This window comes from Calonectris borealis, chromosome W (assembly GCF_964195595.1).
Source record: "Calonectris borealis chromosome W, bCalBor7.hap1.2, whole genome shotgun sequence".
Taxonomy (NCBI): Eukaryota; Metazoa; Chordata; class Aves; order Procellariiformes; family Procellariidae; genus Calonectris; species Calonectris borealis.
The window spans coordinates 48,305,996-48,332,249 of NC_134351.1; the positions used below are offsets into that span (position 1 = coordinate 48,305,996).

General features: G+C 40.2%; 1 protein-coding gene across 2 annotated transcripts in view; it reads left to right on the forward strand.

Moving 5' to 3' along the window:
- Positions 1 to 26,254, forward strand: part of LOC142074827 (tyrosine-protein kinase Fer-like) — a 285,525-nt gene that overhangs the window by 214,449 nt on the left and 44,822 nt on the right. For both annotated transcript variants that reach the window (XM_075135710.1, XM_075135709.1), the window contains one exon: positions 11,734 to 11,857. In XM_075135710.1, the coding sequence (XP_074991811.1) occupies positions 11,734 to 11,857 (124 nt within the window). The remainder of the gene's footprint in view (positions 1 to 11,733; positions 11,858 to 26,254) is intronic.

Consider the following 26,254-nt stretch of genomic DNA (forward strand, 5'->3'; position numbering starts at 1 on the left):
GTGTTGGTCTCTTCTCCCAAGTAACTAGCGATAGGACGAGAGGAAATGGCCTCAAGTTGCACCAAGGGAGGTTTAGACTGGACATTAGGAGAAATTTCTTTACTGTAAGAGTGGTCAGGCCTTGGAACAGGCTGCCCAGGGAAGTGGTGGAGTCACCATCCCTGGAAGTATTTAAAAGACATGTAGATGAGGCCCTTAGGGACATGGTGTAGTGGGTATGGTAGTATTGGGTTGATGGTTGGACTCGATGTTCTCAGAGGTCTTTTCCAACCTTAATGATTCTATGATTCTATGATTCTAGTCCTTCTAGCTTCTCAGACAAAATTTAATGAAAAAGTCCCTTAAATTGACTGAGAAAGGAGAAGGCCTGAGAAGACAGAACTTGTTATTCTAACCATGTTTTCATGATGGTACCATTAATGATGTCCTGGACTTGGGAAGTTTTATCCACTGGATTGAAAACATAGGAGTAAGAGCCTTAGGGTTTTTAAAGATTAAGCTACACATTATTCTGGTATCAAGTTGACAGAGTCCAGTAAATTGATTAAAGACAATTTCTTCTGACGACTCAGAGATCATAACAAGTATTTTAACAAAGAAATATTTTATGATTGTCTAATAAAATATGCCTGTTGTCAATCACAAGATAAACTTCTTTCTTACATATTAAAAAAAACTATATTGAGCAATACATAAAACCAAACTACATTTTAATACAGAAAACATCAACTGGAATATTTTTAAGAGCTGTGTTCTCCTGTTTTCCAGATAAGCAACTGGCACCATTGTCTGAGTAAGGAGGCATAATAACTGTTTCTTTGACTACAAAAGAGTGTTCTACCAACTGTTTCTTTTTTCTTGTGACACATATACCACAGATAAATATCTCAGTAGGTGTTAGTGGTTACCTACTAACAAGAAACCCTTGGTCAGTGTTCTAAAGATCATTCCCTCTCTTTTCTCCTTTCAGAATGAACCCTGCATCTTTTTATGGAAAAGAAGCAGCTAAAATACCCTTCTGTCTCACCCTTCTTCAATATTATCTCCTAGTCCCAACTTTTCTCACTGATCATGAACTATATACTGAACTATGTACACTGATCATGTACTATGGTATTTCTGCTTTCAGAATAAGGGGGTTTAATTCACTGAAACCATGAGGATCATTTAATTCTGTTTTCACCTGCTCATAATATATCATGCAATCTCCCACGCAATCTAAATCAAATTGTAAGAGACCCTCTAAAATCCCAATGTTTTTTCTTTTCCTAGGTTTAGAGAAAAGCTAATAAAAATCAAATGAAATCTTTCAGATGCAAAAAGCAATCCCAAGCCACAGAATTCTTTCTTCTCCTACTTTATGTTCATTTCAATTTACTTGAATTTCAGCTTGCCCTAAAAGAAGGACTTAAGGTAGAGGAAGGAACTTCGCATGTTCGTGAATTATGTGTTCTAGAGTGGAGAATTTTGAATTTAGTTGTATAATCTTGTGGAGTTACCACTTCATGTAAATACGGTCAAAAGTATATCCTATAGAACCTTCAAAGGTGCCTCCATTCCTTCAGCAAAGAAAATCTGCACAGGCTGTCGAAATATGCACCTTAGTTATGCCTGTATCAGTACTCTCTAGAAGGATTTGTCTAATGACAGAAGATGCAAACATCTTCATAAGTTCCAACTATTGATTTAAGGTGGCAGAGGTAAGATTGCAGTTACACTTTTAATGACCTACTCCTTTTAGCTGTTGGACTGTTTAATCACAAGCAGATAGCGTATTATCTCTTTCAGGTTTCTATGTAGAATCATAGAATCATTAAGGTTGGAAAAGACCTCTAAGATCATCGAGTCCAACCATCAACCCAACACCACCATGCCCACTACACCATGTCCCTAAGTGCCTCATCTACACGTCTTTTAAATACTTCCAGGGATGGGGACTCAACCACTTCCCTGGGCAGCTTGTTCCAAGGCCTGACCACTCTTTCAGTAAAGAAATTTCTCCTAATGTCCAGTCTAAACCCCCCTTGGCACAACTTGAGGCCATTTCCTCTCGTCCTATCTCTAGTTACTTGGCAGAAGAGACCAACACCCACCTCACTACAACCTCCTTTCAGGTAGTTGTAGAGCGCGATGAGGTCTCCCCTCAGCCTCCTCTTCTCCAGGCTAAACAACCCCAGTTCCCTCAGCCGCTCCTCATAAGGCTTGTGCTCCAGGCCCTTCACCAGCTTCGTTGCCCTCCTCTGGACACGCTCCAGCACCTCCATGTCCTTCTTGTAGTGAGGGGCCCAAAACGGAACACAGTATTCGAGGTGCGGCCTCACCAGTGCCGAGTACAGGGGCACCATCACCTCCCTACTCCTGCTGGCCACACTATTCCTGATACAGGCCAGGATGCCATTGGCCTTCTTGGCCACCTGGGCACACTGCCGACTCATGTTCAGCCGGCTGTCAACCAGCACCCCCAGGTCCTTTTCCTCTGGGCAGCTTTCCAGACACTCTTTCCCAAGCCTGTAGCGTTGCATGGGGTTGTTGTGGCCGTAGGGCAGGACCCGGCACTTGGCCTTGTTGAACCTCATACAGTTGGCCTCGGCCCATCGATCCAGCCTGTCCAGGTCCCTCTGCAGAGCCTTCCTACCCTCGAGCAGATCAACACTCCCGCCCAACTTGGTGTCGTCTGCAAACTTACTGAGGGAGCACTCGATCCCCTCGTCCAGATCATTGATAAAGATATTGAACAGGACCGGCCCCAGTACCGAGCCCTGGGTAACATCACTCGTGACTGGCCGCCAACTGGATTTAACTCCGTTCACCACAACTCTCTGGGCCCAGCCGTCCAGCCAGTTTTTTACCCAGCGAAGAGTGTACCTGTCTAGGCCGTGAGCCGCCAGCTTCTCTAGGAGAATGCTGTGGGAGACAGTGTCAAAGGCTTTACTGAAGTCCAGGTAGACCACATCCACAGCCTTTCCCTCATCCACTAGGCGGGTCACCTGGTCATAGAAGGAGATCAGGTTGGTCAAGCAGGACCTGCCTTCCATGAACCCATGCTGGCTGGGCCTGATCCCCTGGTTGTCCCGCACATGGCTCGTGAGCACCCTCAAAACAAACCGCTCCATGATCTTCCCCGGCACCGAGGTCAGGCTGACAGGTCTGTAGTTCCCCGGATCCTCCTTCCGGCCCTTCTTGTAGATGGGCATCACATTGGCAAGCCTCCAGTCGTCCGGGACCTCCCCTGTTAACCAGGACTGCTGGTAAATGATGGAGAGTGGCTCGGCAAGCTCCTCCGTCAGCTCCCTCAGCACCCTCGGGTGGATCCCATCCGGCCCCATAGACTTGTGAGCGTCCAGGTGGCGTAGCAGGTCATTAACTTCATCCTCTTGGATTATGGGGGGTTTATCCTGCTCGCCATCCCTGTCTTCCAGCTCAGGGGGCTGAGTACCCTGAGGATAACTGCTCTGACTATTAAAGACTGAGGCAAAGAAGGCACTGAATACCTCAGCCTTATCCTCGTCCTTGGTGGCAACGTTCCCCCCCGCATCCAATAGAGGATGGACATTCTCCTTGGCTCTCCTTTTGTCATTACGTATTTATGCGTTATTATTTTGTCATTATGTATTTAAGCGTTCTTGTAATTAACATAGTTAAAATTACATCCCTAGAAATTTTTTAAAAGAACTTTCATTTTGCAAAGTCAAGCATTCAGAAATAGACAATTCAAGAATCTGACTTGTCTGTTGAGTCTGAATTTAGCTTCCTCTAGCATATTTATTGTGATACAGCCTTTAATAAGTGGATTTCCTTTTCATACCAGATCCGTACCTCATACAATTCTGAATAGTTTTTCAGTATTAGTTTCTCTTCTCCAAATCCATTCTATGGCCACAGGCCTTATTTAATGTATTCTATCAGTGATCTGGTCTTAGTGGGATTTTCCCCTCCCCTTCCCCCCTCCCCCCAGCAGACATTTCTGGGGTTTTCACTGTAATACTAAGTACATTGCAAAAGTTACTCTTGAATACTAGCATGCATTCCTGATACAACCATAAAATTTCTACTTTATAATGGATGCATAGTTCCAACCTGCCCACACACACACATTAATTGGACACTGAGTTTGTGTTTCTTGTTTTATTTATGCTCATGCTGACATACGTTGGAGTAGATTTGCTGAATACTTGCAACTGCAAACAGGTAGAGCTATGCTTGTACATATAAAGGGCAAAAGAAGGTTGTCTGAATTTATCATTGGATTCAGGTTTCAGCTATGTATGTTCAGCTTATACCTAGACATATGTAACTAGTTTTTAAGGTGGAATTCAGCAAGGTCATCACATCCATCTTTGCAGCTGTTCAGATTTGGATGGAATCATTTGGGATGCAAATTCTCTATGTAACTGATGAAGAAACAAGTTAGAGGTGACAGTTTTTATTAGCTCAGGTGCAGCACTGCATGATTGCAGCTATGTTGGCACGTTCAGAAACAGCATGGCTATTTCTATAATGCCTGTAACAGGATCTGATAAGCCATTCCTAACTCAGGCTCTTGGGCTATCTCTGCACCCTGTTCATGCCATCATATCTGCAGTTGGCTTTGGTTCAGCTTGGCTTATTCACTCCAGCTCTTCTGAAATTAAGATGACTCCATTGCTGCTTTCTGCACACTACAGCACTTTTTAGCTCCAGTGGGCTTATTAGGTCAGAGGCATTTGCAAATAAAGCCCAGTATTCTGCCTGACCTAGCAAGCCCTTTTCTTGGCCTTCTTGGAAGGGAGGGCTACAAGGTATCAAGTGGAGAAATGCCTACAGATTCAGTATAGCTGGTGCTGAGATACATCCTATTAAATCTAATCTGAGTTTTGTGGAATTACTCATATTTTCTGTATTATGCTCTGTAGTGATATATTTGGGTATAGCACCAAATCACAGCCGACTCCATATATTTCTGCTGTTAGCTGCACTGAAGCTAACAAGCCCATTTGGAACCAAGGACTGAGGTAGGTATATTTTATTTGTCGATTATCTGAGCTTTTCTGCTAGTTGGAGTGCCTAAATGAACTATTATCTTGAGTAAATGAGATCTCACTGCAGTCTAAGGCTCACTCAAATATGTATACACTGTCTTACCTGAGCCTGAAGTTTAGCCCTGCTATCTCTGGGATACAGCTGATTCCATTCATAGGCCTGGAATGCTGACTGATGTTTAAAAAACTTAACTTTTTACTTTGTGTTATGTGATTCAGCTCCTGTGTTCTTTGTATGTTGTTTTTTTTCTTTTTCAATTTTCTATTGCTTATGGAGACAGTGAGATCTTTATAAAAGATCATTCAGGTTTTTTTCCAGTCACTTCTGTTTTGAGACCCCTTAAATCTTTAATATAGTAGTGCATGATCTGCCTTATTGGTTGTGTTGTGCATCATCAGTAGCTGAGTTTTGCCAGAAAATTTGAGATCTTTATACTATCTTTCAGTAACATCCTGAATCTTTACTTCACACTGTCAAAAATCAATGCAACAGAAACAAATAGTCAAATTCTAGACAAATTCAAATTAGAAATAAGGTGCAGATTTTTAACAATGATAATGACTGTCTGATTTTAATTCAAGTCTTGTTTTTTCCTCTGTAAGACAGGCTTTAATCAAATAAGCTATTTGGCTCAATATCCAGCCTGTTGCTGAAACCATCTTCTGTCTACCCCTACAGTTTCTCTTCACACAAATATGACCCCTATCTCTTTCTCTAGTTTTCATCTCTGTTACTTTATCCTTTCCTCCTGCATTCAGCTAAGCTTCCAGCTTCCATTTTTCTTTCTCTCTCTACTCCTCTGCAACCTTCAATGCTTCTGCCCCTGCCACTTTCTCACCCTGAGTCAGACCTCCATCATGACTTTCTCTCTGCATATATGTCCCACTTCACTCTCTCCTTCCCAAACCCTCTTGTAACCCTCCCACATGCAAACAGACCCCATTTCTTCTTCCTCCCCTCCCCTTTCTTTACTCTTATACATTCATGTGTGGCTCTGCCTTCCTCCTATTTGCTGCATGATTTCCATCTGTGAGGATATTAAGAGAACAGGGAGAACAGTCAGATTCCTCTGTTGGGGAACAGATGATGATGATTAAAAATTCCTTTCAGCTCAGAGCTTCTCTTTCTGATGGAACAAAACCAAAGCCCTGCTATACAGTCTTTTTTTATTGTAATATTTGAGAATAGAATTTGATTTTTATCTTTTCAAATATTTTAGGCTTTAATGAAACTATATTTTGTATCAAGACTGTACAAAAATAAATGTATATTTCATCCATCAGCAAGCAGACAAAACAACTAGACAGTCTTTTGGAAATTTGAATGAAACCAACCAAACATAAAAATTTAGCCAAAGCATTGTGATAGCTGCAAGAACTTTTGTATGCAGTGTTGTTTCCTTAGTTTTATTTATTGGTATTCCTTCATATTATTACTTTTTGCTTTGCCTAAAAACAACTTTTAAATAAAAATATTAATGTGTCTTCATTTAGAGAGAAATGTTCATTGCTTTTCTTTAGACTAAAAAAAAAAATTGTTCTACATGTATGTGCTGTTTCACATGGATCATTGTTACTTTCTTATCAAAAGTCTCTTTCAAGGATATTGATTTTATTAATTTTTTTTAAAATAATATAGTTCAACTGTAGGAATTAATGTAACAAAACTCAGTGGAAGACTTCATGAAAGGGGAAGGTGATTTTCATTTTAATTAATTTCTTAAATAAGTTGTATCTACACACTCATATTCACAGAGGACAAAAGATGCTGGCTGTTGAGTTCTTGCTATGATTTCTGGGTTCCTCTTAACTAGTGATGACAGACTGGTTTTTGGACAGGCCTTTATGCCCTTTGGGAGTCAGTAGTTGCTGTGGTGGGATCATTGGCTTCAGACTCTAGCTTATCTGACCCACCTTAAATCTTAGGCAAGTTTGCTGACCACTGTCAATATTTTCCTCATTTTGAATATATTATGGCTACAGTGCATCTTTCTGTTAACAAGAGGAGCAACAGCACATATAATGTGTTGTAACCTTGTTGTCATCCAATTTTATTGGTGAGCAGATCTTGTGCTGATGAGTCATCTGTGTTGTGGTCTCATCACAAGTTTTCTGCTAACAAGTCATCTGCACTGTGGTCCTGGTGCAAGCAATATCTTCTCAGTGTTTACCTGTTTTATTGCTGCTAATCATGTCCATGGCTCTCAGTGCATGACATTCTTTCAGCTCTTGATCTCTTCCATCTTTTGCTTTTACAAGTATGCATTTCCATTCATATTTCATTAATACCAATGTTAATATTACTATTGCAAAACTTTACATGATTATAGCAACTTTTATTTGGTTTGCTTAGCAGAAGTTAAATTTTAACTGGGTTTTGCAACAGTAATACAATTATTTATCTCTGTAGGTAGCTGAAAAAATTGGGGTTTATTTACAGTTTCTGTTACTGCTTACTTATGTTAAAAAAAAAAAATTGGTAAAGTACTGCATTACACACAAATGATCCATTACTTGAAAAGTGAAAATGAACTATGTTGAGGAAAGTGACAACTTCAGCATTTCTAAAGCCTTAAATTTTTATCGTTTGCCAAATAGCTGCTTACTTTTTTTAAAAAGTATTTTCTAGAATTGCTACAGATGCATTTTTAATATTTAAAATTCATAGTTTTAAGTAGCTGTGTTTGGGTGTATTCTGTTGATAATGCATAATGTTCTAAGGTACAAGGCAATAAAGAAAATGTGAATTTCTTGACTTCAGACAGTCTGTATGAATCCTTGTCGTGGTTTAATCTGGCAGGCAGCCAAATACCACGCAGCCGCTCGCTCACTCCCCCCGCCCCCCCAGTGGGACGGGGAGAGAATCGGAAGGGTAGGAGTGAGAAAAACTTGTGGGTTGAGATAAAGACAGTTTAATAGAACAGAAAAGGGAAAATAATAATAATAAATAATGATAGAATATACAAAATGAGTGATGCACAATGCAATTGCTCACCACCCGCGCTGACCGATAACCAAGTAGCGATCGCTACTTCCTGGATCACGCCTACCCTTCATATACTGAGCATGACGTCACATGGTATGGAATACCCCATTGGCCAGCTGGGCTGGCTGTCCTGATTATGTTCCCTCCCATCTTGTGTACCTAGCTCAGTCAGTAGGCATGGGAGCTGTCCTTGGACTAGGAGGGCACTTAGCAACAACTGAAAACATCAGTGTGTTATCAACATTCTCCTCATACTAAATCCAAAACACAGCACTAGGAAGAAATTTAACCCTATCCCAGCCGAAACTAGGACAATCCTCAAATTTATAAATACTTAGAAGTGCATATAAAAATCATTTTAATATTATTATTAAAGCTAAACCAGGTATGAATATTGAATCATGGAGCTCGTCTGTGTTAGGTGACCATTCAGTGGTACTGCCAGAAGCATGCTGAGTCCAGGTGATTACCATCTGTAAGAGGAATGAAGTGGACTCTTTAAACAAATTTCTGCTTAATATGGTTATTATTTAAAAAAGGAAATTCTCCCAGTTTTTTATTTTTTATATATATGAATATATAAATATATTTCCCATCATAATTTCATAACTATATTTTAATTATGTTCAGTATAAATACTGGTATTAGAATAGTGCCAAGACTGTCTAGAACAAGTGGATAGGTACCATTTTAGGCATCAGCTCAAGAGAACACTGAAGTACATATTTACAGTTGATCATAAATGCCTTAAGTTAGAGATTACCATAATTAAATATTTTGTAAACTGATTTAGCATATTTCATTGCTGTTTCCTGTTTTTTGTTGTGTTCTCATACATCATAGAAAGGTTTTCGCTCTTGGAAAACAGTAGATTCTTTTTGCTTTCCACATTAAGTGAACTGTTATATTGCCAAAAAATATTACATAAAGTATAGCATAAACTTTATGCTAGTAAAGTATGGGCATGACAAGGAGATGCTGACATGGTATTTTTGCTCTCTTAAAATTTCTGTATATAAAGAGAAATATTTCACATTCACAGTGAAATACATGAAAGGCTGTTTTTGGATTAATCCAATTATAGCCGGCTGCTCTCATGGAGCTTCCTGCTTGTGTGCTACACTTTATCTACTTAATAAAATAATCGTATTGTATTAGGCAGACACTCCAGTCCTGTTATTTATCCTTTTGTAAACCCCAAACTGCTAGTTGATTTCTGCTTGTAGTGATGCTATAATGGTCTAATTATTTCTGTAGCAGTTATAGCTGTTGGAGCAGGTTTCATTTTCTAGTAGTGTTGTGTGCCATTAACTGGAATAACAGGTAGCAATTTAGAATACAATGGAAATTCCACATGTAAGAGAAAGCACTACTTTCTATTATGAAATCATCTAGTTTTGTTTCAGTTGTTTCATAGTCTAATTGGTCTGTTTATTTCATTTTTATTAACAGCTATGAAATCTGAGATTATGTTTTGACACTATATGCTGCAAATAGTGAATTACTGCTTTTATAGTTAAACTTGTTTTAAGAAGCATGTAAAGATATCATCTAGCTAGAGTTCTATACTGAAGGGCTTGTAGTGAAATCTTCTTAACTTAGTGTGAAGATGAATAGATGAAACATTGGCCACAATAGACTATAAAAGACAGAATTTGCTAGTAAGAGTAATTTTGTTAAAGGACAGACAGTTAAGCTTATATTTTTGTTACAGTGACAAGGATAATCAGATTTAACCTGAAACGACATAATATATTTTGTACAGTATGCGATGGAAATCACTTTTTTTTATTTCATCTGTAACTAACAGTGCTTTCAAATCAAGGTTGAACAGAGTATCTAAAAGACATTTTCATGACCTTTATTCAGTAACAAATACCAGTAAACAGAACTACTAACAAAACATGTCATTGGTGACTTTTTTCCCTATTGTGATTCTGAGACATTAGAATCACTGAACTATGTTTTGATGATAAACATAAAATATACTGTATACAACTGAGGTAACTGTGCTATTTTTGCTCAAAAATCTAGAAATTCATGCAGTGCATGTCAAGCACTGAAGATAAATTAGCAAGTCTAAATCACCTTCTGATGGTATGTTTGTATTGGGAAGTTACAGGCTCATACTCTGCCAATTTGACACTGTAATATAAGAAAATGAGAACCTTTCCATCCTGTTCAGAAATGAGCTGATGAAAATTAGGATCTTCATCTGCTTGCTTAAGCATATTAGAAAGGAATTTATAAGATTATATACAATTTTTCAATTAAAAGTCCTTGCAAGGCAAGGCTTGCAAGGCAGTTGTTGCTCTGGTGGCCTGGAGCTTGGTTCTGACAGGGCCCTGATGTGTCCCTGTCTCATGGGACCAAAATTCAGGCATCCTCCAGCATATGATTAATACACTTATGTGATGTGATTTTCAATATTGAAAACTGGTTGATTCTGGTTAGTTGTTTTTTAGGATGACCTTACAGAGTTCTTTTGTAAGCTGCCTTGATTTACTGTTCCCATACAAGCAATGCCACAATTTGTCAACACTGGAAGAATTTCACATTCATATAGACGTATAATCATACTTATTAAAAGATGATTCCTATGTACTGAGCAATGAGTGCTTAGTATATAAACAATAATTTTACTCAGCTCTGAATGTAATATTGCTTGTGTGTGTGTGTAGGAGGGATTGCTTAAAAATGATTTTTAACTATCTGCTGTAATCAGAATAGTTCTGTTTACATGTGGAAGAAATGACACCTATTTCAATGGAGTGGTCTTCTTCCTTCTCTCTAGCTATATCTGCTTTTTGTCAGTTACCAGACTGGGTCTATAACCTCTCAGATTGTGTCATAGAGTATTACTTGTGAGAGAGAATTGCTGTAGTCAGTTCAGTGCTAAGTGAAAAGAAACAAAGACTGGAGCAATGGCTGGCTATAAATTAGCAAGTAATTATTGTGACATGGAAAGCTATACTGTGATTTTTTGGCATTGCAGTGTTTATATAATGTCTCCCATGTTTATCTTTCTCCTAAATCACTTTTTCTGAAACTCTTTTGCAAATGCAGATTCCCTTTTGGGAATCCTTTTTGCTGACACCTTCCCCTCCTCAGACAAGATGGTAGCAACTTAGTTCCTCCAAGGCAGAAGGCTCTGAAGTCCCAGTAATAATTGTTTGCCTTTAATTGCCAGCATGAAATTGGCAGTTAATATTGCCCAAGTAGTAAAACACTTTGTAACCTTTCCAAAGACTTCAGTGTAGAGTTTGAGAAACACCACTACAAATCAATTACTTTAATGTATCTAAACCTACAAGTAGAAACTAATTACTTTATTCACAATTTTAATAGACCCTTCCAGCAACCATTCTGTAACTAGAGAACTACATTTATCACAAATTATCAGTTGTTTTTGTCAATACTTTTCATATAAATGTGTATTTAATGTATACTAGTGAAGATTTTTTATATAACAAAAACACAGGTTTTGCTTAACTTCTGTCATGCTTTGTGCAGTTTTTACTTTTAAGCACTTAATATTTAAGGGAGCTTAGGGAAACCACATCTGGTGATAATGCATTCCTTCCTTTTTCTTAAACTAACTTCAGACTGATGGGTTGAGGAGAATAGCCGATAGCTGCATTTTGTTCGGTCTTGTGTCCCTAATAATAGATACAATACTGACATTTCTCTCTCTTGTCTCATTGTCTGTCTATCTGTCTGTTTCTCTAGGAGGAGATTTCCTGTCCTTTTTAAGAAAAAAGAAGGATGAGCTAAAAACCAAACAGTTAGTGAAATTTTCATTAGATGCTGCTTCTGGTATGGCATATCTTGAATCTAAAAACTGTATACACAGGTAAGGAAGATATTTATTTTCAGTATTGTAATTTTGATCACTTGAACTGTTAGCAGGTTAAATGTATAGTGGTGTTTAATAATGGCAATGAATTTTAGTGGCAATGAATCATGGCAATGTATGCATCTTAAGTCCTCCCTGAAATTTTAAGATACATGCATAGCCAATACAGAAGTTCAGGTATGTTTGCAGTGTGTTTCAGGGAAATCCACTGATATCTCAGATGATCAAGGGAGAGAAGCTGGAATTCTGTATATTAAAACATTAAATATAAAAATATAATTAAAGTCCCAGCATTCTGTCATGGTAGAATGCATTTTAGCCTGACTCTATTTGTTAAGAAAATAATGGCATACAAATCAAAGCAATTAATAGCATTAGTGATTTTCGCTATCCTCATAAATGTTGTAGTATTTACTCATTTCTTTAACTGTTGGATCAATGTTTGATGAGAAGGGCCTATTTAGATCTCATGTGTTCTTAGAAAATAAAATCAAGGGGAAAAGAAATAACTAAATAACTAAACAACTAAACTTTATTGGAAGTGTATTGTGTAATGTCTTACTTGGTAATTATGATTACTGTATTTATTCATTAAATGGTAATGTGACACCTGCAAAATATAAACAATTTTAGAAACAATTATTTTTTGAGAAGTGCTATTTCCCCTCCCCCTCCCCTTTAAACTCTGTAAAAAGCATTTTGTTGCTCATCTGCCTTAATTAGTACTGTTCTAGTTACTCTAGAGGAGAGTATGGCCTCAACATACCTGTGAGAGAGACACTGACAGTTAGCATTGAATAGGAACAGATATTTTTCTGCTATTTAGAGTAAACTTTAAAGACTCATTTACATTACTACTCATTACATCAAGTGCTGTCTTTCAAATAACTTTATTATATCTATGATGGCTTGTGGATGAACTGTATAGTGATTATGCTAAAACAACTTATGATAATGGTTAATATCCTTTTTAATTTCTATTTTCCCCTAACTTCTGTCTTCATAAGGTTGTTTGTTGTTGTTTGTTTGTTTTTAAGGTATATTTGAAAAGATAATTTCTGATTCAAAGAATACATTTCAGAGAGAACATGTATGTAGCAATGTCTTACCGTATGAGGGTTTCATTATGATAAGTTTAGAAAGCTGAATGCAAATATGTCATGTGGGTCTAAAGCCAGGAAATAGAACTGTAATCTAATTTTCTGTTTTCTTAGTACCATAGACTGCCAGTGCACACAGCCTGGGTTACACATACTGTGGTACACATGGGGGGAAAAGGTCTTTCCCTTCTGTTTACCTTTTAACTTTCAGAATCACAAAAACTGTTTATTATTATCACAGATTATCACAGAAGTTTATCATAGAGAGCTGCCACTTTCCTTAAAGGCAGAAACAAAATTTTTAATAAACATATCCTGAAGAAAGTTGCAGTTTCAAAACACAACCAAGTAGTCAAATAATATCTTCAGGAACACTGCTTGCTTTTATGAAACACACAGGTTAATAAATCAAAATATGCATTTCCAGTATTGTTTTAACAATCTTATTTTCTGGGATCTTTAAGATTTTTCAGACTTCTATTGTTGGGCATAGTGTATGCTTATATTTATGATCTAATTGTTCTGAATTTGATAGGAAAATATAATGAAAAAATTTGAATCAGGATGACAAACAACCAAGTTTAGTGATTTTTAGTAGTAATACTACAGGCACGACATAATTATTGGGGCTTTTTTGAGTTACTAACACACGTTAATTGGCAAACACTCACTCTAGGAAAGTAGCTCATGAAATTTTAAAATATGTTTTACCAAAGACTAAATTGCATTTTATTAGGATTAGCATACATAAAAATTTTCTAGGTATGTATGTTCTCTGTTTGAAATGTTGAGGAGCTTGAGCATTTGCCCAGGATTTCTGGGCACCCTGGCGAATGGTTGGAGATCCTGTTGTCTAGAAACCTTGGATATGTCTGCCACAGAAGCACAGAATTTTTATTACTTGCTGGGTACTTTGAACCTATTGCACACTACTGGGTGCAGCACTCTGGTGCTATGCTGCACATATATTAAATGAGAGAGTGACAGGCTACCAGGGAAAAGTCAAACTTTCTAGTGCTTTGTAAGAAAGCTCTTAGGTGTACAGGACTCAACCCCATTAGAGTTTCATCCCCTCCTTACTTGAGCACCGAAGGTGCAACTGTGTGACTGTATGGTGTGTACAAGGAATATGGGAGCCCTTGTTCCCTCCTTTATGGGTCAGGTAAAACAATGATGCAATGTTGACAACATGTAGATTAGAATGGAACAACTTAATTTATAGTAGGAAGAAGATTTAGCATTATGAAAAACAGAAAAAAAACATTTTAAAAGAACAAGAAACACTTGTTTGTCAGAAAATTAATCAACTAAAAGTAGTTCTTTTCTCTAAAATAAAAAAGGTAAGAAAATTAAATAGAGACAAAATAGACTAAGCAGCAGATTTTATTTTTTTTTTATTAAAAGTCAAAAGGCTTTGATTACTATTTTGGCCAAGAAAAAAGGATCTTAAATAATACTTAATTAGAAATGGTTTCTATTGTGTAGGTTGCAATAAAAAAGAAATTGTTTTGCTACTATGCTATGCAGTACTCCTATTTGTTGTTTTAAAGATCTGTTTGGAACCCTTGTGTAGGGTTTTTTTGTTGGGGTTTTTGTTTTTTTTTTAGTAATTTAGGTGACTTATAGTAGCATGTGCATTTGATTTGCTGTTAATGTGAAACTAAAGACTGCTCAGCAGCTTATTAAAATTATTTTAATGCCACTTTTTAGTTATAGTGCACTGGCTATACTTAGTTTTTATATTTTAAAGTTATAGAATCATAGAATCATAGAATCATTAAGGTTGGAAAAGACCTCTAAGATCATCGAGTCCAACCATCAACCCAACACCACCATGCCTGCTAAACCACGTCCCTAAGCACCTCATCTACACGTCTTTTAAATACTTCCAGGGATGGTGACTCAACCACTTCCCTGGGCAGCCTGTTCCAAGGCCTGACCACTCTTTCAGTAAAGAAATTTTTCCTAATGTCCAGTCTAAACCTCCCTTGACACAACTTGAGGCCATTTCCTCTCGTCCTATCGCTAGTTACTTGGGAGAAGAGACCAACACCCACCTCACTACAACCTCCTTTCAGGTAGTTGTAGAGCGCGATGAGGTCTCCCCTCAGCCTCCTCTTCTCCAGACTAAACAACCCCAGTTCCCTCAGCCGCTCCTCATAAGGCTTGTGCTCCAGGCCCTTCACCAGCTTCGTTGCCCTCCTCTGGACACGCTCCAGCACCTCCATGTCCTTCTTGTAGTGAGGGGCCCAAAACGGAACACAGTATTCGAGGTGCGGCCTCACCAGTGCCGAGTACAGGGGCACCATCACCTCCCTACTCCTGCTGGCCACACTATTTCTGATACAGGCCAGGATGCCATTGGCCTTCTTGGCCACCTGGGCACACTGCCGACTCATGTTCAGCCGGCTGTCAACCAGCACCCCCAGGTCCTTTTCCTCTGGGCAGCTTTCCAGACACTCTTTCCCAAGCCTGTAGCGTTGCATGGGGTTGTTGCGGCCAAAGTGCAGGACCCGGCACTTGGCCTTGTTGAACCTCATACAGTTGGCCTCAGCCCATCGATCCAGCCTTTCCAGGTCCCTCTGCAGAGCGTTCCTACCCTCCAGCAGATCAACACTCCCGCCCAACTTGGTGTCGTCTGCAAACTTACTGAGGGAGCACTCGATCCCCTCGTCCAGATCATTGATAAAGATATTGAACAGGACTGGCCCCAGTACCGAGCCCTGGGGAACACCGCTCGTGACCAGTCACCAACTGAATTTAACTCCATTCACCACAACTCTCTGGGCCCAGCCGTCCAGCCAGTTTTTTACCCAGCGAAGAGTGTACCTGTCTAGGCCGTGAGCCGCCAGCTTCTCTAGGAGAATGCCGTGGGAGACAGTGTCAAAGGCTTTACTGAAGTCCAGGTAGACCACATCCACTGCCTTTCCCTCATCCACTAGGCGGGTCACCTGGTCACAGAAGGAGATCAGGTTGGTCAAGCAGGACCTGCCTTCCACAAACCCGTGCTGGCTGGGCCTGATCCCCTGGTTGTCCCGCACATGCCTTGTGAGCACCCTCAAAACAAACCGCTCCATGATCTTCCCCGGCACCGAGGTCAGGCTGACAGGCCTGTAGTTCCCCGGATCCTCCTTCCGGCCCTTCTTGTAGATGGGCGTCACATTGGCAAGCCTCCAGTCGTCCGGGACCTCCCCTGTTAACCAGGACTGCTGGTAAATGATGGAGAGTGGCTCGGCAAGCTCCTCCGCCAGCTCCCTCAGCACCCTCGGGTGGATCCCATCCGGCCCCATAGACTTGTGAGCGTCCAGGTGGCGTAGCAGGTCATTAACTTCATCCTCTTGGATTATGGGGGGTTTATCCTGCTCGCCATCCCTGTCTTCCAGCTCAGGGGGCTGAGTACCCTGAGGATAACTGCTCTGACTATTAAAGACTGAGGCAAAGAAGGCACTGAATACCTCAGCCTTATCCTCGTCCTTGGTGGCAACGTTCCCCCCCGCATCCAATAGAGGATGGAGATTCTCCTTGGCTCTCCTTTTGTCATTAATATACTTGTAAAAGCATTTTTTGTTGTCTCTCATGACAGTGGCCAGGTTGAGTTCTAGCTGGGCTTTTGCCTTTCTAATTTCCTCTCTGCACGACCTAACGCGATCCCTGTACTCTTCTTGAGTTGCCTGCCCCTTCTTCCACAACTGATAAACTCTCCTTTTTTCCCTGAGTCCCAGCCAGGTCTCCCTGTTCAGCCAGGCCCATCATCTTCCCCGCCCGTTCTTCTTAGGGCACATGGGGACAGCCCGCTCCTGCGCCTTTAAGACTTCCTTCTTGAAGAACGTCCAGCCTTCCTGGACCCCTTTGCCCTTCAGGACTGTCTCCCAAGGGACCCTCTCGACCAGTGTCCTGAGCAGGCCAAAGTCCGCCCTCCGGAAGTCCATGGTAGCGGTTTTGCTGGCCCCCCTCCTTACTCCACCAAGTATCGAGAATTCTATCATTTCATGGTCGCTAAGCCCAAGACGGCCTCCGATCACCACATCTCCCACCAGTCCTTCTCTGTTTGTGAGTTATATTTAAATTTGAACTGGCTTTTTTAAATTGCCAATTCAGTCATGCTTTTGCTTAGTTTTTCAGCAGTTGAGGCAGTGTAACAACTAATCTGCTCTCTGTTTTCTAGTTTCATGTGTGCTATGGTGTTTTAGTAGGTGCAGATATAAAGTTTAAATTTGTCAGGCTTTGAATGCTTAATGCACATGAATGATTCTTTGATCTGCATTTTCATCTCATCTAGATTCCAGAAATCACTAGTTTTTTACTCTCTGTGCTGATTAAAGAGCAGAAATCAGTGGGCTTAAAAAAGGAAAGCTGCATGAATAGATGTTATTAGAAGAAATAAAAGGAGTGGTTGAAGATATACAAAAGTATGCAGTTATTTCATCTCCATTTAATTAGAGTTTGAGAAATTGTTTCTTGCTTTTCATTTTTAAAACATGCTATTGTTTAGATGTTTCCATTTTTTTCTCTTAATTAGAAAGACAAAATTATCATAGAGATGTGATGATAATCTCAGTTATCATTATCAGTGATAATCTCATGGGTCAATAAAGACAGTTTAATAAGTGAAGGGAAAAAATCAAGGCAATCACTCACCACCTCCCACCAGAAGACCGATGCCCAGCCAGTCTCCAAGCAACAGCTACTTTAGAAAAAGTCTTCCCTTCCACCACCACCCCTCCAGTTTTATTGCTGAACATGACGTTATATGGTATGGGATATCTCTTTGGTCAGTTCAGGTCAGCTGTCCCGGTTGCGTCCCCTCCCAATTTCTTGCCCACCCCAGCCTACTCCCTGAGGGGACAGAGTGAGAAAGAGAGAAGGCCTTGACACTGTGCAAGCACTGTTCAGAAATAGCTAAAACATTGGTGTGTTATCAACACTGTTTTTAGCCACAAATCTAAAACATGGCAACATACAGACTGTTATGAAGAAAATTAACTCCATCCCAGCCACACCCAGTACAATCTCCACCCCTTATTCCATACCATTTGCATCATGTTCAGGTCCTACGGTATTTGATACATTCTCATCAACCACCACCACGCCCTTCCCTGTCCTTTGACATATGCACAGATATCATTCCCTTAGTCTATAGGGCCATCCCCATTCAAATATCCATTCAGTTCATTTAGTCCATGACTTGGGCTACATCTGTTGCGATGGTCATTCAGGACAGGAAAGATGGTGTGTTGTGTTGGATTGTTGGGAGCTGAAACCAGCTCGGGTTGCATCACTGCTGCACTTGCTTGGTTCCTTACGAGGTTCATCCTCTGTTGGTTCTGATGGCTCCTGCTGTAGTACTTCTGACATACAACTATGTCATCATACAACTATGGCATTGTACAACTCAAATCATGGGTTATTTTCACCAATGGACCCTTTTTGCCCACTAATTTTCCTCACACTGCATGTATAGGAGCTTCTAGGTTTGAGGTAGGTGCACCGTCTCACTTCATGTTCTCCCTGTGGTCATGCAGATAAAACCACAGGGTGGCACACGGTGTGGGCTCATGGTTCCCTTTCCTTTGATCAGGGAAAGACAGACTCCATGCAACACTAGATAGCTGAGATGCTGGCCTGTATGGGTGAGGAGGAAAACCTGTTGGGACAGTCGAGATAGTTGAGACATAGACCTGTAGGGTTGGGGAGGAAGAGAGATTCTCTTTGAATTGCTGGAGCTGGCAGGCCAGTCTATCCACATTTGGTGCCTCAATCTGTCCATTATTGCTAGGGTGCTAGCATATGACATTGGTACATTCCATACACCTTCCGCCACATGGACCGCATGCACTGGACATCATCTCGATCTTTGGAGGCCTGGTTGTTATCCAGGTTGCTGTAGATCACCTCCACCACTGCTAATTCCCTCAGATACTGGACACCTTCCTCTGTGATAGAGTACTTGCCTTGGTAGTTTACAAGATCTTCCTTGACGGGATACCTTGCCTTCATGCTTGACAGGAGCCACCTTCAGAGGCTGTGGATTGTTGCCCCTCTTCCGATTCCTTTGTCGATTCCCGAGTGCCTAGTGAGGGATCCCAGCTGCCAGGCTTCATTACTCTCTAATTCCTGACTGTTGGCCCCAATAACCAAGCATCGGAGCAACCAGGTGATAATTTTCTGGCCTGGATGATGGCTGTAATCTTTCCATATATTTCGCAGCTCACTCAGGGATAGGGACCAGGTGGTTTCTGACTCGATTATGATTTCTGTCTCTTTCCTCTCTTGTTCTTGCGGCTGTTCTGCTGCAGAACAGGCTGCCTCTTCTGATTCTTCCTCCTCTTCCCTCTCAGGAGGAGCTTCTTCCAACTAACCAAGTTGACTTCCACTTCCATTGTTTCTTCTTGAATATAGGAGCAACAGTTATAGTTGATGGTTGGGTCTCTGGCTTAGCCACAGATTCTGTTTGTAAGGCCTCAGATCCAAAGACCCTCTCGCCCACACAGACACGGGCTTGGTAGGCATAGGCCTGGCCCCAGCACAGTGCAAAAAGTTGTATCTCTTTGGTATAGGCAAGGCATCCTTTCTTCAAGTGTTCTGCCACTTCAACAGGATTCCATGCCTGTTGGGGAGTGAAGTCCCACACCATTGGAGGTGAAAACTGGTCTAGGCACTGCTCAAATTCTCCCACGCACCTTGCCACCCATGATCAGACTACCTCAGGGCACATCCCTGTGTGGCATTCCCAACTAGTTGGTTAACCTTAGGAAAAGCCGAAATCAGATTCATGACACACACCAATACGAGCATTCTGGGATGTTCAAGAAATTGAAGACCATTGTAACAAGGCAGGAAACATCCACGCCGGAGAAGAAGGGGGAGGTGCTTTTATCATAGCTCTCCCAGGCAAAGCAAAACAAAGTGATAAACAGCAAAAGCCGAAAGCAGCCATTAACAAGCCCTGGATTTTGATGCACAGCAAGAGCAGGAGCACACCATGGAGCAGGTGAAGGAACAAATAAACCAGTGTCATGAACAAACAAGTCAACACTGCAAACAGCAACAGCAAGTAACAGATAAACAGGTCTAACAACTATAAATTCAGTCTAGTGCACGCTGATCAAATTTGTCTTTATCTCTAACCTCTCAAGCCCTGCCAGCAGCTAAGCCCTCACCCGGTCACTCGGTCACTCCCTCATAGCAGGATGGGGGAGAGAATCAGAAGGGCAAAAGCAAGAAAAACTCATGGGTTGAGATAAAGACAGTTTAATAAGTAAAGGAAAAAAGAGAAAAAAGCCAGTCATGCAAAGGCAGTCATTCACCACCTCTCACCAGCAGACCGATGCCCAGTCAATATCCAAGGAACAGCTACCTTGGAAAAACTCCCCCCCCCCAGCTTTTATTGCTGAACATGACGTTATATAGTATGGAATATCTCTTTGGTCAGTTTGGGTCAGCTGTCCTGGTTGTGTCCCCTCCCAATCTCTTGCTCACCCCAGCCTACTCCCTGAGGGGGCAGAGTGAGAAAGAGAGAAGGCCTTGACACTGTGCAAGCACTGTTCAGCAATAGCCAAACTCTGGTGTATCAACACTGTTTTTAGCCACAAATCTAAAACACAGCAACATGCAGGCTACTATGAAGAAAGTTAGCTCTATCCCAACCAGACCCAGTACAACAAGATTAGCATAGACATGTGATAATCTCAGTTGGTTCAATAAGCGTTTATGACTGATCTTCTTTTCTAGTATTTGATTGCATATGTTGAATGTATTTGTCCATAATTTATTTTTAGTTTCCAAACCAACCCTGTGACAATACAGGAGAAAAGATGCAGGTATGTGATTCAGAGAATTTGAATATATTTGTTGTTTGTTTTATTTTCCCCTCTCCTTACCAACCATCTTCTCTTAATGAAAATAATTCAAATTTTTATTGGATAAAATATTTTAATATTGATAGAAGCAGTTATCTTTTGTTTTTTTCTCTTTTTGTATCATTTGATAGTCAGTAAAACCTCTTAAAATCAAAGGGACAATTAGGTTTTGAAAATATTATTTCTGTATGAAAATTTTGTTCCAGCTGTATCTACAACTAAAACATCTATGATTCTAATTGAAATTAGCAGAAATATTTTTCTTTTTTCTGTTAATTACTTTGTGCATTAAAATAATGTAAAAAAAATTCAAGATGAATTATTAGGAGTATGCTATAATAAAAGTTTGAATCTTAAAAGTAATCAATTAATAAACATTACCAGTGCAGGTTTTCTCTGAAGTTATCAGCAATAGCCTTCAACTATGCATGTGCCAGATATAGCATTGTCATGGTTTAACCCCAGCCGGCAACTAAGCACCACACAGCCACTCACTCACTCCCCCTGGTGGGATGGGGGAGAGAATCAGAAGGGTAAAAATGAGAAAACTCGTGGGTTGAGATTGTCCCGGTTTCGGCTGGGATAGGGTTAAATTTCTTCCTAGGGCTGTGTTTTGGATTTATTATGAGAAGAATGTTGATAACACACTGATGTTTTCAGTTGTTGCTAAGTGCCCTCCTGGTCCAAGGACAGCTCCCATGCCTACTGACTGAGCTAGGTACACAAGATGGGAGAGAACATAATCAGGACAGCCAGCCCAGCTGGCTAATGGGGTATTCCATACCATGTGACGTCATGCTCAGTATATGAGGGGTAGGCGTGATCCAGGAAGTACCGATTGCTACTTGGTTATCGGTCAGCGCGGGTGGTGAGCAATTGCATTGTGCATCACTCATTTTGTATATTCTATCATTATTTATTATTATTCTTCTCCCTTTTCTGTTCTATTAAACTGTCTTTATCTCAACCCACGAGTTTTTCTCACTCTTACCCTTCCGATTCTCTCCCCGTCCCACTGGGGGGGTGGGGGGAGTGAGTGAGCAGCTGCGTGGTATTTGGCTGCCTGCCAGATTAAACCACGACAGAGATAAAGATGGTTTAATAGGGAAAGCAAAAGCTGCGCACACGAGCAAAGCAAAACAAGGAATTCATTCGCTACTTCCCATCGGCAGGCAGGTGTTCAGCCATCTCCAGGAAAGCAGGGCTCCATCACGTATAATCATTACTTGGGAAGACAAAACGCCATAAATCCGAACGTCCCACCCTTCCTTCTTCTTCCCCCAGCTTTGTATGCTGAGCATGACATCATATGGTATGAAATATCCCTTTGGTCAGTTGGGGTCAGCTGTCCCGGCTGTGTCCCCTCCCAACTTCTTGTGCACCCCCAGCCTACTTGCTGGTGGGGTGGTGTGAGAAGCAGAAAAGGCCTTGACTCTGTGTAAGCACTGCTCAGCAGTAACGAACATATCCCTGTATTATCAACACTGTTTCCAGCACAAATCCAAAACATAGCCCCATACTAGCTACTATGAAGAAAATTAACTCTATCCCAGCTAAAACTAGCACAAGCATAAAGTTGGTATCAGATTCAAATCACTTATTTTCCTTATACACACCATGCATGTGAGAAGATGGGTGCAAACAGCAATCAAGGTATATTCCTTACTCAAGCTTTCATTTCAGTCACTAGAGTTAATGTTCTGGAAGTCTCTCATATCTTGAATTAAAGAAGACATTCAATAGTGAGATGATCTAGTTCTGTGGTCCAGTTCTTCCATATATTTATTCAAATTACTACTGCTTCTTTTTTACTTACTCTGAATCTTTTATTTCTCCCTGGGTTAGTGGTTCAGTTACTACACGAAGAATGTGTTCCTATTCAGTTTAGTGTAGATCCTGTTCGGTTTAGTATATTGGTAGGGATCTAACTCTCTTGGGAAATAGGAGGTGATGGTTTGAAGTTCAAAGTTGAGCAGGTCTCCTTCCTAAGGAGATGGAGGAACTTCCCTGCTTGATTTCTGTACCTAAATGTTGTAGAGGATAGGAGCTAAATATATGTCTGTGCCTAGTGCCTCATTTTGGCTGGCTCCAAGCAATTCAGTTCCTAGTAGAATGGTTGGTTTAGTTCTGGTCTGAAGTACCTTATTGTCCTCAAGCACAACATGTTTCTTTGAATACTACATTTCCTCCTGGGGCAGAAAGTGCTTAAAAGTTGGCATTGCAATACCCAAGATCTTTATTATAGTTTCTGTAATTTGTAATTTTCTGTGCTGGTGATGACTATGAAGACAGACTACATTTCCATGGAATGAGTTTGCCTTTCTATTAACTACATAAATTCATTAAGGTTTATTGTGCAAGCATTAATTAATATCATTAAAAGATGATATCCACTCCCATAATTCATAAAATTTCCTGAAGGAATATTAAGGACTTTATAAAAGAAAGCAGTAGTGGAAGAAATATTAAATTTATGATTAAATTTATGCTTTTTTTTTTTCTTTGGAGAAGTATTATACAAACTTAAGTTGCAGATCCTCAGAAAATTTATTAGTCTTTTCTGTCTGTATACTTCTGTGTACAGTTATTGTCATTATTAATTAGCTTTTTACGATTCATTCAGCAACGCATGTAAAAAATTAAATGATCATGCAAAGTTCCTTTTTTCATAGCTAGAAAACATTTAAACATTTATTACTGAATCAAAACATTCTATACTGTTGGTGGTTAACAATAATAGTTGATCATGCTTCAGCCAATAATTCTTTCAGAGAATTATTGTCAGTGGTGTGGTTGAAACAGCACATAAATGTAATAAATAAGGCTTAAATTTTAATTATTCATAAGATGATGTCTCTGTTTTATATAAAACAATGTTTCAAAGCATAATGTTTTTTACAATATGAACATTAAAAAAAATTTCCATTCTGTTTAAAGTCAAAACTGCAAATGTGAACTTTAATGAAAGAACTGTTACTTTCTGTTGGCCACTTAATATAGGAATGTTGTTGTTTTAAAAAAAAAGCCCCCCAAACTTATTCACTCTCATATCTATAAAATAATTTTTAGTCAAATGTTGAATTTGATTGCCACATTGCAGTACCATGTATTGAGCTTTGATTTCTTACTATGCATATCCTTTATGAAAACTTCTATATCACCTCTTACCTAATAACTTTTTTTTCACTAAAACAGGATTTCCTCTGACTTTATTAGATTATAAAGATACCATGCAGTTATAAGATTGCAGTTTTTACACAGGTTGTTGATTATTTTCTATTTGGTCTATTAATCATAACAACTATTAATGGAAGAACTATTACAAATACATTACATTTACGTGGAGAAATGACACAGACTTGCAGCAAGTATACAGGAAGGCTGCAGAAGCCCTCCTTCTCCTAGCCCTGTTGTGGGTGGCTGAGGATCTCTCTGCTAACTCTTTCAAAAAAAAAAAAGATTTGGAGAGCAGCTCTTGGGACTCCTAGTTGTTGCTAAGCAAAACAAGGAAGCATTGACTGTTGCCAAACAATGGTGCTGCTCCCCTCTCCACACCACTTGTCACTCTGCTTCTAGTGCAACAAAGGAACACTGCACCCATCTAAAGGCTGCAGTGTGTGCTGATGCTCTGCTAATGCTGTACCAAGGCATTTGGAGTCTTCAACCTGTTTCTGTGCTCCAAGGGAGCAATGCTATTGAGGTAGTCTTTCTGAACAAGAACCTTAATTCATCAGTGGCTATTAAAACTACATTATGGACCTTAACATTTATTTTAAACAGAGTTAGACAATGTGAATATGTCAGTGCTTTGCAATGCTCCAGAAAATTATTTTTAGTATAAAATTAGTAAATTTTTTTTTGTGTGCACTTTGAAGTGTGGTAATTCCAACCCTATAATAATGGTGCTCTTCGACTATTGTCATCTAGGAAGAGAGAGAGGCAGGTGAACACTGTTCCATTTCATTCTGTTTGCCATATAGCAATAGACTGGAGTATCATAGACCAGGTTTCAGGTTTTAAAAATAGATGTACTTAGAATATCTTACTGGAAATTATTGATTTTAAACAGGTGATTTGAAATGATGCTGTTGATAAACTTTTGCTGTACTGCTCAGGGATCAGCTCAACAAAATAACATTTCATTTGGTTTCTCTTCCCTTCATGAGCTCTCCTTATATTTACTGTGTCTTTCATTTATGTAAATAACATTGAAAAAGTTGTTCTTCTGTTAATACAGTTCCGGTTTGCTTACTTCCTCAACATTTAAACTACTGAGTTGTATAATTCCTAGTCATTCATTAGTCATTTTAATCTTCTGGTGGAAAATAAGATGAAAAAGCTCGTGGGTCAAGATAAGGACAGGGAGATCATTTACCAATTATTGGCACAGGCAAAACAGACTTGAGCTGAGGAAGATTAATTTCATTTATTGCCAGTTAAAAATAGAGTAGGATAGCGAGAAACAAAAGCAAAACTAAAACACCTTCCCCCCCCACCCCTCCCTTCTTCCTAGGCTCAACTTCACTCCTGACTGTTCTACCTCCTCCCACCCTGAGTAGTGCAGGGGGATGGGGAATGGGGGTTGCGGTCAATTCATAACACTTCGTCTCTGCCACTCCTTCCTCTTTTCCCCTACTCCAGCATGGGGTCCCTCCCACGGGATACAGTCCTTCATGAACTTCTCCAACATGGGTCCTTCCCACGGGCTGCAGTTCTTCAAGAACTACTCCAGCATAGGTCCTTTCCACAGGGTACAGTCCCTCAGGATAAGGCTGCTCCTGCATGGGTCCCCCATGGGCTGCATTTCCTGCCAGAAAACCTGCTCCTGCGTGGGCTCCTCCATGGGCTGCAGGGTGGATATCTGCTCTGACATGGTCCTCCATGGGCTGCAGAGGGACAACCTGTGTCACCATGGTCTTCACCATGGGCTGCAGCGGAATCTCTGCTCTGGTGACTGGAGCTCCTCCTACCCCTCCTTCTTCACTGACCTTGGTGTTTGCAGGATTGTTTCTCTCATTTTTTTCTCACTCCTCTCTTTCACAGCTGCTGTGCAGGGTTTTTTTACCCTTTTAAAAATATGTTATCACAGAGGTGCCACTAGTGTTGTTGATTGGATCAGCTTTGGCCAGCGGCAGGTCCATATTGGAGCTGGCTGGAACTGGCTGTGTCTGACATGGGGCCAGTCCCTGGTCTCTTCTCACAGAAGCCACCCCTGCAGCACACACACACCCCGCTACTAAAACCTTGCCAGGTAAACCCATCACACTAACAAAACTCATTATGTATACAAAATAGTTTTGGTCTTAAGTTTAAAAAAAAAAAAAAGAATCTGTCCCTTTTGGAGCATCTGGCCGCATATATCTACATGACTTCCCGTGGAAAACTTTTGGATGAGAGGGCTTCAGACTTTTTTCTTGGTCTAATTACTGAAAGTC